At 35.1% G+C, this 13,716-nt stretch overlaps 1 protein-coding gene across 1 annotated transcript in view; it reads left to right on the forward strand.

Moving 5' to 3' along the window:
- The window catches only part of LOC150109376 (transcription factor CP2-like protein 1), a 311,379-nt gene that overhangs the window by 275,653 nt on the left and 22,010 nt on the right, over window positions 1-13,716 (forward strand). The window contains exons 16-17 of the mRNA XM_090407787.1: window positions 4,275-4,324; window positions 8,347-8,489. Coding sequence (XP_090263913.1) covers window positions 4,275-4,324; window positions 8,347-8,489 — 193 coding nt within the window. The remainder of the gene's footprint in view (window positions 1-4,274; window positions 4,325-8,346; window positions 8,490-13,716) is intronic.

Genomic DNA, 13,716 nt, shown 5'->3' on the forward strand with positions numbered 1-13,716 from the left:
CTTGTAAAGATGACCAAGACAAATCTCCTCCCACTATTCCATGAACTATTCAAAAGTATGCCTCTGTAATTTCACCAGAAAAACATCAGAAAAATACTCAGTGAATAGTCTTGATACGAATAAGTTTCCTTGAAAGGAGACTTATTGATATATTGATAGACGTATAATGTTTCCATGCCACTGGAAACATACATTGTGTCTCACATGGTATTTTGTAATACCAGTTTTTTGTGAAGGATGCTGGTGGGATATTGCATTTTTCTCTAGACTGAATATCTGAGTTTATTATGTTTGGAGGCTTCCAGGAGAGTCTAAAACGGCAGGGATTTGCTTCTTTGTTTTTGCAGTGATGAATGTTGTTAAGATGATAGATAAAGCCCTGTACATTACATTATCCACTGAGCATATGCAAAGTTTGTCATAATTTGTAATAACCCAAGACCTATTTTGCAAACAATTCCATAGTATCTATTAGAGTACTGATTTATTAGATATATTAGAGAAATGGCGAAGAATGGTGAAAAGAGTATCAAACTCCAATGGACATTAGATCCATGGGCAAATTGGGATGATGATCTCTAGCCATATAAATAATAGGACTCCATTGATGCTGTTTTTTCATTGGATTTAAGCCAGTGGTATGAGCATTTGACAATTAGGGATACTTTATCGTGTTGTTCTTGTATATGAACTTATACATTGGTTATACATGACTTTAAATTTATCAGGAAATGACAATGTATACTAAAATATTAATTAAAAATCTTTAATCACTACTTTTCAATATTTCAGCAATGTTACATTGCCATCTTCTGGGAATATAAAACTTATATATGCATGCAGGCACTAACAACGAACAAATGAGGCTGAAGAAGGCAACTTGCATTGGTCCTAGAGTCCTAGAGGTGTCCCCTTGCGGGCTAAATTGGGTTGTCTTGGCTGTTGGGCTGATGTTCTTAGGACGCAAGCTTCCCAAATTTGGGGCAATCTCACGCACCCAAATTTGTTGAGGTTTGGGAAGTTTTTTAGAGCTGAGGCTGATTCCAAGAATAATCTTTCATATTTATATTTGCTGCAAATATAAATGGCTTTCTTCTAGCATATTCTGTGGTGGGTATCTAGTGCATGATCTGCAAGTCCTGAGTGGATGTATTAGTGAAACCAGATGTAGTCTTTGTGTTCTGATAACCTGATATTAGCTATCCTGCATGTTTGGCTGTAGTAAGACAGTTTACAACTGCAAGGGACCTGGTATACTCCAGGTAGGTCTAGGGGAAGTGGCTGGTCTTTGGTGGAGTAGATTAAGGGATGCCAATTTCTTATATGGTTTGTAACAGATAGTCAGTTCATATTTTTTTAGGATTTTTGTTAGCTTTTCAGATATACCCTGGATATAAGGAATGGTGATAGATTTAGTAATCTCTGTTATGAAGTGGGGAGAGAGAGGTTGTGGTTAACTGGTTTTTAATATTGTCTGGATTTTTTGGGGTTCTAGCCATTGGCTAAAAAGGTGTTGAGGATATGATTAAGTTCAGTAGTAAGAGCATTGTTATCTGAACAGATTAATTTAGCCCTGTTATATAGGGTTTTTATAATCCCATATTGTTGTGAAATGAGGGGGGTGATTGCTAGTGAATGTATCTACCTGTGTGGGTTGGACAACAACAGTCTCCCTTTCCTAGACACTTTGATTACACACCAACCTAATGGATCCCTGGTTTTCTGGCTTTACAGAAAACCAACCTCTGATAAAGAGATGCTATTTTAATTGATAAACTTCCATTATATGGTATCATGATAGAGTTGCTATATTGGATATTATAGTTTGGGAGCAGAAGGGTTTGAAAATAAAATCCTATCAACTTTTCTTGGACTAGCTATTGAGAACAAAAAAATTAGTCTGGAGTTCTGTCATCATTTTGTATAATAGAAACTGTTCTATTCTTCAGAGTGCGAATTATGTCTAATTTTTGAGAGGGATGGGGAAGGGATTAGGCATGAAGAAAATGTCCTGTATATGAAGGTTTACAATATACCCGTCAAGAGTAACACCACTTTCAAGCTTTCTATTGATAAAACTTTCTTTCCTTGATATTTTTACAATACACATCAAATTTATCTAACATAAATTTGATGTGTATTGTAAACCTTCATAAAGGATGTTATCTTCAAAACCATATCCCTCCTGCTGCTAATGCCTGCCATGCATTTTTATGTTTACTGTCAAGCATGAATTTACTTGTTAGTATTGTAATGGTTTTTCAGTATTTAATCACCTTTGTGATCGTTGTATTTATATTTGTTTTGATATGTCTTACTCTGAAGAAGCCACCAGTATTATTTTAGGTGGTAAAACTAGTAGGTGTAATTTATTTATGTAATGACTAATAAATTCCTATGTTCTATGGATGAAATATATTAATTATCTTACTTCATTTTTACTAAATAGCTTAAGGAAATTACAACGTATACTAGGATATACATTAAAATAAATTTTAATACACTTCCAATATTTCACCAACGTCATGTTGCCATTTTCACAGGAACTTAAAAACAAGACATGCACGCAAGCACAACAAACAGTAAATGAGGATGAAGCAGGAAGCTATTCTTTCTCCTAAAGGTCCTGATGGTGCCCCCCTAGCAGGCAATGTTGATATTCTTGGGCGATTGGGCTGAAGGTCTTCTGATGTAGGTTTCCCAAATTTGGGGCAGTCTCATGCAACCAAATTTGTTGAGGTTTGGATTGTTTCTTAGGGCTGAGGCTGATTCCATGAAAAGCCTTTCGTATTTGAATTTACTACAGTGTATTACCATGGCTTTCTTTCACCGTATTCTATGGCGGGAATCCAGCGCATGGTCTGCAAGACCAGAGTGACTGTATTGGTGAAACCGGATGTAGTCCTTGTGTTCTGAAATTCTGATATTAATTGTCCTGCTTGTTTGGCCAAAGTAGGACAGCTTACAGCTGCAAGGGACTTGGTATACACCAGGTAGGTCTAGGGGGGGGGGAGGTTGGTCTTTAGTAGAGCGGATAAGGGATGCCAATTTTTTTATATGGTGGGGGGGGGGTATTGTGGTTTATTGGTTTCAATATTTTTTGGATTTTTTTTGGGAGAGGAGTAGCCATTGGCTGAGAATGTGGTTTAGTTCTGTGGTTAGGGCATTGTCATTTGAACAGATAAGTTTAGCCCTGTTGTGTAGTGTCTTAACGACTCCATATTGTTGTGATGGGGGGGGGGGGAGATTGTTGGTGAATGTATCTGCCTGTATGGGTGGGTTTTCTATAGACTGAGAAAACCAAGGTTCCATCAGGCTGGCAGTTGACTAGTGTGTCTAAGAAAGTAAGGCAGTTGTGTTTTTCTTCTTTCAGGGTGAATTTGATTCTGGGGTGTTAGTTGTTTAAGTGTGTTAGGAAGGAGTACATCGGAGCCATGTGGCCAAATAGAACACCTTCAGCCCAATCGCACAAGAAAGGCCTGCCATTCCACGAGAATTATCTTACTTCATATCCATGTTATTTCAACACTTTTGCACATATTGACTAAAGCATCGACATCTATATACATTATGGATCATAGCATTGTCAGTAGACTTTTGTGTGAAATCAAATCAATGCAATCACTGTCCTCGTGGTTAGCCTAGTGACTATGCGCTTCGCAACCATATGCCTGGGGAAGGAGTATCCTGGGTTTGATTCCCGTCGCTGACGTGAGGAGCTTAAGGATCTTCCTCAGCCATAGCCAAGTTAGCTAGTCTTGGGCGTGGACAGCAGGGTTTTTTTCCCCAGTTTATCTGGGGGTTTTCATCCCACAAGCAGGCAAACCGGCCCTGTGAACACATGGATCTACAGCCATAAATACTTGACCACCCCCAGGAGGGGGGGCTCAACTTGCCCCAATAGGGACGGGGGAGAAAAGGGAAGAAATTCCATATGAATAAATAAATGCAATCACTTAAATTTTTCCAAGCTTTTCAATGGTTTTTGTCCAAAGTTAGGTGACATTGAATGTTGATCTATTGCAACACCATTTTTATCTAGTGAAACTTTTCTCCAGACCACTGATTGAACATGATCTGTTTATCTTGCATTTCAAATTAAATAATTGCACTTTGGTTTTCTGTTCTCATTTTGCAAGTTTCCAAAGTAATTGATTTTAACTTGAATATCCCACATACATATTTATAAAAGTTTGTTTTAAAATAATGGTTCTCATTGTTATATTAAATATTGCAGCAATTACTAATTTAAATGTCTCAATTGATTTTCTTAGACTTATTCGGCCCCGACTGACGATGTATGTTTGTTTATCATCAGAACAAGGTAAATATAACTTTTCATCTACCTAGAAGTTTATTATTTTTTTAATAAGTAACATCAGATTGCATTTTTTTTTTAAATATATGCCTTGCTCCTCCCCATGAAAGGTAGTAAACCTATAGTGCATTATCATTTTGAATGTAGCTAAGCGTTTTAAAAATAAATAAATAAAATAATAAAAAAAAAACATGATCCAGAAACCCTGCTTTGAAGACTAGACAGAATTTTTTCCAAGCCGCTTTGGGCCTCCAGTAAATAGAGTGATGTTCTCACACCTTGCAATGAAATTTATCTCCTATTGAAAGAAAATCACAAATATCCATACCCATGGTAATATTTAAACCAAGTTGATTGGAGAATGGATTCACTAACCATTCATTTAGCTAACCAAGCCATATAGTGGTGTGGCTTTTAAAAATTAAAAATATATGAACACTAGTGTTTGTTGTGTATACACTTCATATATCCTTACAGATGCATTTTACTGTTTTCACTGAGTGTTAAATAAATTTACAAGAGTTCACTCAGATTGGTGCGATGGCTTTTAACTTCATTTCTTTTAGAATCCAGGAAATGATTCTTTCAAGACCAAATAAAAAATATTCACATATTTCCTCTTCTTTTTGTTGTGCCTTACCCCATCTGTTTGGGATTGGCCTTTTACATGATGCGACTTTTACTCGCATGATCCCAACTGACGTTGCAGAGCCTGATGTGTGTCGGTGTATTTTTTTATGTCTGTAGAAGTGTGTGTTCACAGAGTCAGTTTGCCTGTTCTGAGAGACGAAAAACCCAATTTTTCAGGAGAAAAAAACCCTCTACCTCTGTATGAGACTGGCTAACTCATCTTTAGTTGAAAGAGACCAGATAAAGGTTCCTCGCGTCATGGACGGGAATCGAACCCAGGTCTTTCTGACCAAATGGCTTTGTCTATACCGACTGAGCTACAGAGGCTATAAAAAAAAAAAATTCATATTTAATGAAACTAATAAAGCTATACACATTGTAAATATAATTAAATTAACTACAAAACTATTTGGATCCAAGATCTTCTAAATAAAATTATACTTCAAGATCTCCTTTTCTCTTTAGTGGATAAATTCATTCTCTCACTGACTCATTCTATTAATAGTTTGTTTTACATGTACTTAATCAGTCTTCTGGACTGCACTTGTTTTTCACAACAAATTCCTACCAAAACAATAAATGTTTATTAGAGAACTCTTTATCAGGCCATTTCTCAAAATATAAAAGAGGGAATTGAAAAAAGATCCAAGTTTTACTAACTCTTAGTATAAATGTAAAGCACTGGATGTGCTATAGGTTTGCAATCTTTTGTGGGTGCAATTGGCATAAAATAGAATAAATAAATAAAAAATAAAATAAAAACTTAAGAATGACAATAGTTCACAAGAGCAACTTTAATATAAAAGTAATAACATTGTTAGCTGGTTTAAAACTTATTGCTGTCACTTACGCAGCACACTCTAACTGCATATCTTTCAACTTAATTGTTTTTCTAATGGCGATTATATCTTATTTGTTCTGATGATGTTTTTCAAGATGGTGAGCAAAATAGTAGTTCATTAAAGTTTTTAATAAATAATATTATTGACCTCTCTAATTTCACAACTTCATGGACACTTCAACATTTGAAGATAATAAATCATATTACTTATTCAGTCTAAAGTCTTTGCTTCCAAATTATTGATGAAATAAACAAGCATATAGTGAGATGTACATGCAGGTACATCTCACTATGAAAACTGCAGGTTAATTAAATTTACCCATTTACTGATCCTGGCATGCCTTCTAGTGGGAACAAAATTTAATTACCTCAGTTAATTAGGAGAGCTTATTGGCATTATAGATACATTGCTATAGGTGGCTGGAGAAATTTGACATATGAATAATGAATTTTATTATATCTCTTAAGCTTTTCTTTAATTCATGTACCAGGTTTCACATTCCTTGTTTTTATTAATTAAATAATTATGTGTATAGCAGTATCATTTACATAAATAGTATAATGTCCATAATACCTAGATCTGTATGGTTGAGATGTTTGACAAGAGAGTGCCAAACCTTGTGTAATATAAGTTATTGATGCATTGGGTGGAGGTAGGGCATAAAATTTCTCGACACTTTATGCAAAAACTGTGGGAAATTTAAATTATGCCATCAAATATTCCAGCTAGTCTGGATATTGTATCTTTTTTCACCAATGTTCTAGTGGACGAAGTTAGAACGTATAGACAATCTGTTCTCTCCTGACACCACTCAACTTTTTAGGCATTGTCTCCACTCCAATTATTTCAGATGCAATGGGAAGGTCCTCTGTCTTATCTGTGTGCCGACTTATTTATGGAAAATGGAAAAACATTTCCTCCCATCTTCAAACAAAAAGCCTTTAATATGGTGCAGATATGTAGATGACATCTTTATCATCTGGAAATAAATACAGTGTTACTGAGCTGCACACTTTTTTTCTTTCATCTGTCAACTCCTTCTACCATAAAATAAAATTCAGTTTGGAACTTGAAAAGGAAGAAAATCTACCTTTTCTAAATGTTTTGATTACAAAAAAAAAGCTAAAGGATGCTTCTCTCTTAACATATACTTCAAGCCCACTCATACCTACATTCATCCTCTTTGCATCATATGCTCAAGAAAAGAGTGATCTCTATTTTAAGAGATGAAGACACAAATAGTTGGAGTAAGAATTACATTCTATAACAGGAAGCTACAGATTTTTGTGGGAAGGCTCTAATTTAGAACATTCCTCACTGGAATCTACCTTGGTGTGACTCTTGATTGCACCCTTTCATATAAAACTTAGAAAAAACAAAGGCAAAAGTGAATGCAAGAAACAACATACTAAGAAAGCTTATCTCCTCCGAATGTGGTGCAGACTCTAGCACACTGAGATCTTCTGCCTTGGCCCTTTGCTATTCTTCTGCTGAATATGCCAGCCTGGTATTCTCCAGATCCTGCCTTGTTGAAAAACTTGACCCAGCATTGAATGAAAGCTGCCGCTTAATTACAGGATGCCTGAAACCAACACCACTAAAAGACCTGTATACTTTGGCTGGTATTGTACTCCATTAAATTCGAAGATCTGCATTCTCAGCTGATGAAAGAAGCAGACAAATGAACAATGAACGTCACCCACTATTTGGCCAGACCACAGTTCCCCCAAAGACTAAGATCCCGACATAGCTTCCTCGCAACTGTTGAACCACCTAAAAACCCTCCGGAGACAAGACTTCAATAATGGCTTACACTATACCTTGAGAATAATACTGGTATTCCAACAGCCGAACATCTTCCATGTGGTGCCCACTTGGACTGGAATACTTGGAAAAGCCTCAACTGACTTCAAACAACAGGATGCTGCAAACAAAACCTCATCAAATGGGGCTACCTCACTGGACCAGATAATTGTGAGTGCAGGACAACCCAGTCCATGAAACACCTTCTTTTTTTGTCCTTTTCTTCAATCACCTTGCACAAAATAGGACTTTATATCCTGCACAGAAAGAGCAGTTGATTGCACAAGACACTGGAGGAACATCTGACCATATTTATTGTATATAACTCATAATTCACCTATCAAATTTAAGTTGTTCTCATTTGTAATGTATCCTAATTTGTTGTAAATAATGTTGTACCACTGGTGTTTGGATACGAAATAAATAAAAATTGTATTAATATGGCCAAATAAATCCATTATATTCCAAATATACTATATATAGGTTTATGAAAATCTTTCATGGGTGGGAGCCACATAAAAAAAAAGGGGGGGATGCCCCGTTTACAGTAGCTTTCAGTAGTTTTTTGAATTCTGCTTAAGTTCATATGGTTGATTATTGGAATCTTTATAGCAATATTGTGTAGTAAATAGTGACAGCACCCACTGTTTGGGGCTTTTTTTTTTTTTAAAAAAACTTCATTAGTGTTTGAAATAAAATGAAACTAACGAATTAGAATTGAATTAATCATAATTATTCTTTCCTAATATCTAGTTTTTCGAGTCCTTTATATGGAAAATCTGACCGTGTCGGATTTGATCAACAAAATAGTCAACATTTTTTCCTTGTCCCCTCACAGTATTCATGATGTGTGTCTTAAAGGTCCGTCCGGAATACATGTTCTTGTTACAGATGAAGTATGTATTCTTGTGTAGATTTCTAATTATTTGTTATTGTTTACTTTATCACAATAATGCAACTTATTTAACCTATTTCATACTAAATGCATTATTTTGATATACTAATAATGTTAATGTGTCGTTAAATCTGTGATTAATTTTTTTGAAACTAGCACATCAACTAAATAAATTAATACTGATAATTTATTTAGTTGATATCAGTCTCTCTCTCTCTCTCTCTCTCTCTCTCTCTCTCTCTCTCTCTCTCTCTCTCTCGGTATGTATGTATATATTGTATATTATTGAAGAAAAACTTGACCCAGCATTGAATGAAAGCTGCCGCTTAATTACAGGATGCCTGAAACCAACACCACTAAAAGACCTGTATACTTTGGCTGGTATTGCACCCCATTCAGAGGGATAACAAAATAGAAAAAAGCTTTATGGTTTTGAATGCATGACTAGTTTCATTTTTACTAGAAGACTTTATCAGGTGCATAATGTAAAAACAAATACAAAATATACATTACAAGAGCACAACAGCTATAAATTAAGTTTGAAATGGATTGCTGACATTTGAAGACATTCTGGATCCCACAGTATTGTTGAACATGTTTGCATGGGTATGATCTTGTCAGAGTTGGATGGCTGAGGAGTAACAATCAGACAGGCGATAGCATAGATTAGTATTAAGATGGACCAGATTGAGGACAACCATTGTCAGTTCAGTAATTCATCTCTCAAGCTTCATCATAGGATCATAAAATATTATCTGATTTATTCCAGATCACTGGGTGACTTATAGAATCTTCATCACCAGGATTAGCAGAATTAAGAATGTGATTAGAGTAGTGAATCTAGTTCTGCCATAGATGGTGTCTTTCACATACTACGCTATATGTATTTCACTGGATTTTTTTTTTTTTTTTTTTTTTTTTTTTTTTTTTTCCCTGACCAAAATATGGCACATTGCAGTCACACCAGTGACAGTAAATGGATATTTTAAGCTGTTATGTTTAGGTTTTGCTGTACCGAGCAAGTAATGGAGTTTGGTTAGAGGAGTCAAAGAAGTATGAAATTTATATTTTTTGAGAATTTTGGCTAACTTTGGTGAAATGTATAATATCTGGAAGCAGTATAAAATCTTTTACATCATTATTATATTCAATATAGTGACAGGTGGATTAAACAGAAGTAATAGTCTACTTATGATAACCATTCTTCTGAAAAGTTGTTAGAAGAAACTTTAGTTCTTTGACGATCTCTTTTTCACTCAGGCAAGATTTTTTAATTTGGAGGCATAGTCCAAAACTTTCATGTTTCCAAGAAAGGAAGAAAGATAGATATTTTCATATGCTATCTCATCATTATCTATCCCAAAAGCTTAGCATCATTTCTACATTAGGTAAATGTGCTCACTCCTTCCCTCCTCATTGAAGAAGAATAAGAGATCAGAAGAATGGTTGTCATAAGTAGACTATTAATAAGCTTCTGTTTAATCCACCTGTCATCATATCAAATATAATAATGATGTAAAAGATTTTATATCTCTTCCATATATCAGTTCTGTTTCACAAAAGTTAGCCAAAATTCTCAAAAAAATATAAAATCGACACTTCTTTCATTCCTCTCCAAACTCTGCTCCTTGCTTGATACAGCAAAACCTAAACATATCAGCTTAAAATATCAAGGTGTTTACCATCATTGGTGTAACTACAATGTGCCATATTTTGATAGTGCCACCACCACCACTGTCTAATCACATTCTTAATTCTGCTAACCCTGACAATGAAGATTCTGTCACTCACCCAGTGATCTGGAATAAATCAGAAAACATTTTTAGAGCCTATGATGAGCTTCAGAGAAGAATTATTGAATCAACAACAATTGCTCTCAGCCACCCAACTTTGGCATATGCAAGATCATACCCATGCAAACATGTCATGGGATCCAGAATGCCTTCAAATTTCAGAAATCCATTTGTAACTTAATTATAGCTTTTATTCTCGTTTTTTTTTTTTTTTTCCATGTGATGCACCCAGTGAAGTCTTCCATGAAGATGAAGCTAGTCATGCATTCAAAATAATAAATAGTTTTTTCTATTTTGTTATCTCTCGGCTTTTAGTCAATACTCAGCTACGTAAATCCATTGCATCAAATATATATCTATTTGTCACTTTAATTAGTTATGATGTATATTATTGCAGTTTGTGAGATATCACTTTGCAAATAAAAAGGTGACATTCTATAAATATTTTATTCCTGTATATTAGAAATTACCAGGATTACTGAATCATTTCAGTAGCAGATGGTTACAAGTTTGGAAGTTGCAGGATGATTTATTATATATATAGTTTTAGTACTAATTAGTACATATGATGGGTTTTGAGTCTATCTCAAGAGTGGACTTCTTGTTACAGAGCTCCTGCAAGATTCATGATTGTTTTTGATTTATTTTTATTTCATTTTTAGATTAATTGATGCATATTATTGTAATTTTTTGTGGATTTATTATATTTAGTGCATTTAAATATTGTTAGTTTAAGATTGTCTTAAAAATCAGGTGTATGACCTGCTGTGTAGAAGTGTTACAGCATCAGTGTTAATAATATAAGCAAGGATAACTTGACATTTGAAATATCCTGATTAAAACAAAGTTGAGAAATATTTAAAGAAACATAGACAGGATATGAAAAATAATTGGAACAAGAAGAGGCATGAAAGCACTAAAGTTGCTGTTGATGATGATAATAATAACAACAACAAGATAAACCACTTTCATAATGTAATGTGGTATGGCAATTCAGATATGAAATTTGCACTTGCCAATGGAGTCACTACTTCAGGCTTCCCAGGGACAAAAATTAAAATTGTAACAAAGGTAACAGAGCAAAAAGAAAAGAAAAGTAAAAGAGATTGTAGTGCTTATTGAAACTTATGATTTAAATATCAACAAATACAGTATGAGAGATGATACGAAAGGACTGTTGGAAGAAGCAATTAAAAAAAAAAGTAAGAGTGAAACTTGTTGGTTTATTACTGAGATACAACAGTATTGAGTTATGAACAAGGGTTGTGATAGCAAATGATTCTGTGTGCAGCTTGTGTATAGGAAATGGATGTAAGTTTTTGGAGTGAAGTGGAGTAGGATGAGTTTAATGGTAAAAAAGACTTGTTATAGGAGGGATGGCATGCATTTAAATGGATTTGGCATCAGGAGCCTGGAGAAACTACTTAATGGGGTAAGACCTAATGCAGAGAGTTAGGGGAAACTAGATCATCATAGGAGGAATGGTGAATAATGATGTGAATGTCATGTGTGGTTCATAATATCCTATACACCACATGAGGAATTTGATGATGATGCATATATTATTTATACTAGTGCACCAAGCAGGATTATTTCAGTAAAGTTATCAGGACTGATTACTGCTAAAAATAAAAAACTTTGTCTTTATTATTATTAGGATATCCGAACACAAAGCCTACATCCAGTTTCACCAATATAGCCATTCTGGAACCTGCGGACCATGCTCTGGATACCCGCCACAGAATACGATGGAAGAAAGCCACTTTACTACAACGCAGCAAATATAAATACAAAATATTGTTCATGGAATCAGTCTCACCTCTAAAAAATTTCCCAAACCTCAACAAATTTGGATGCATGAAACTGCCCCAAATTTGGTGAGCTTGCATCTTGCATCAGCCCAACAACCAAGACCACCCAATTTAGCCCTCTAGGGGGCACCTTTAGGAACTCTTGGAACAACGTGAGTTACTCTCTTTTGCCTCATTTGCTCGTTGTTAGTTCCTGCATGCACATATCATAGAACATGAAGATTACCATCTTCATGTTCCCATGGAGATGGCAATGTAACATTGCCGAATTATAAGAAGTATTGATTAAATTTTCTTTTAATTAATATTTAGTATAAGTTGTAATTTCCTGAAATAATTTAATAGTCATGTGTTACCAATGTATAAGCTTTTCAACAAGAATTTATATGTCTTCATTCTTGGTGTAATCTAGAGATATATCTTTATGTCTACATAACAGCAACATCCCTTTGTTGGAAAAACTTAGGTTGGATTCCTGTTATAGTATAAGAGTATTTTCAACTAGAGGTGAAATTGTAGAGTTTTTCATCCATCATAACTTGTAAACTTGTCAAAGAATATACGATTTTCAGATAAAATACATTCCTTGTGGTCTTAGCTGTGTAAGCATAATCTAAGAAAGCAGCCAAACCATGCCAAGAGTTGATAAAACAGAAAATTGTTCCAAGAAATGAGAATGAGAGATTGATTAAATCTCCTGTATCATTTGGGATTATAGCCAATATGTTGCCAAGATAGTAGTGAAATGGTTAATTTTGAAATTTCATCACAAAATATGTCAGTACTTTCTTATTCATTATTTTTGTTATTATTCAAAAGTCTGAACCAAAATGCTTAAATATGATGGCAGAAAGTTCTTAGAATAATCTTATTCTTCTTCTTCTGCAGCTTTTCCCACTTAAGTAGGGTCGCTGTTTGTGGTCAGTCTCCTCCACATCCTCCTGTCTTGGGCTGTAGCCACATCCAAGTTCATCCTCAAGTCCTCCTCCACCATCTCTTCTTTGGGTGTCTGTGCTTCCTCCTCCCCTGCACATCCATCTGCATGACCTTTCTTCCCACATACTCTTCCTTCCCTCCTCATCACATGACCAAACTATCTCAACCTTGCCTCCTATATCTTTGCTCCTAAGTTCGTAACTTTCACCGTTCCCCTTACATAGTCATTTCTCACATGATCCTTTCTGGTCACACTGCACATCCACCTAAGCATTTTCATCTCCGCTACGTCCATCCTGCTGATGTTATTTTTCCTCAGGGCCACAGTTTCCATAGCATACGTCATAGCTGGTCTCACTACAAATTGCTTATATGCATCAGTTTCAGAAATCTTCATCCACCCCTCTTGAGATTGATAAAGAGATCATTGTTTATGACATTGGTTATGGAAGATCTGGAAGCTTCACTCATTTTGGAGTATAAGATTGCTTGAATACTTTCATCAGCAAAACTGTGGTTAGGATTTGAAGTTAGAGAGAAAAGACCATTACTGTATGGAAGGAAGAGCATGGGCAAAAGCATAGAACTCTTCAGAACTCCAGCATTGATAAAGAAACCTGATAAGAGGAAGTCATCTACCATGATGCACAGTGAATAAGCAGAATGGAATCTGGTAAGCCAATCACAA

The sequence above is a fragment of the Typopeltis vanoorti genome, chromosome 2, assembly GCF_054136105.1.
Source record: "Typopeltis vanoorti isolate ZY-2024b chromosome 2, IOZ_Tvanoo_1.0, whole genome shotgun sequence".
Taxonomy (NCBI): Eukaryota; Metazoa; Arthropoda; class Arachnida; order Uropygi; family Thelyphonidae; genus Typopeltis; species Typopeltis vanoorti.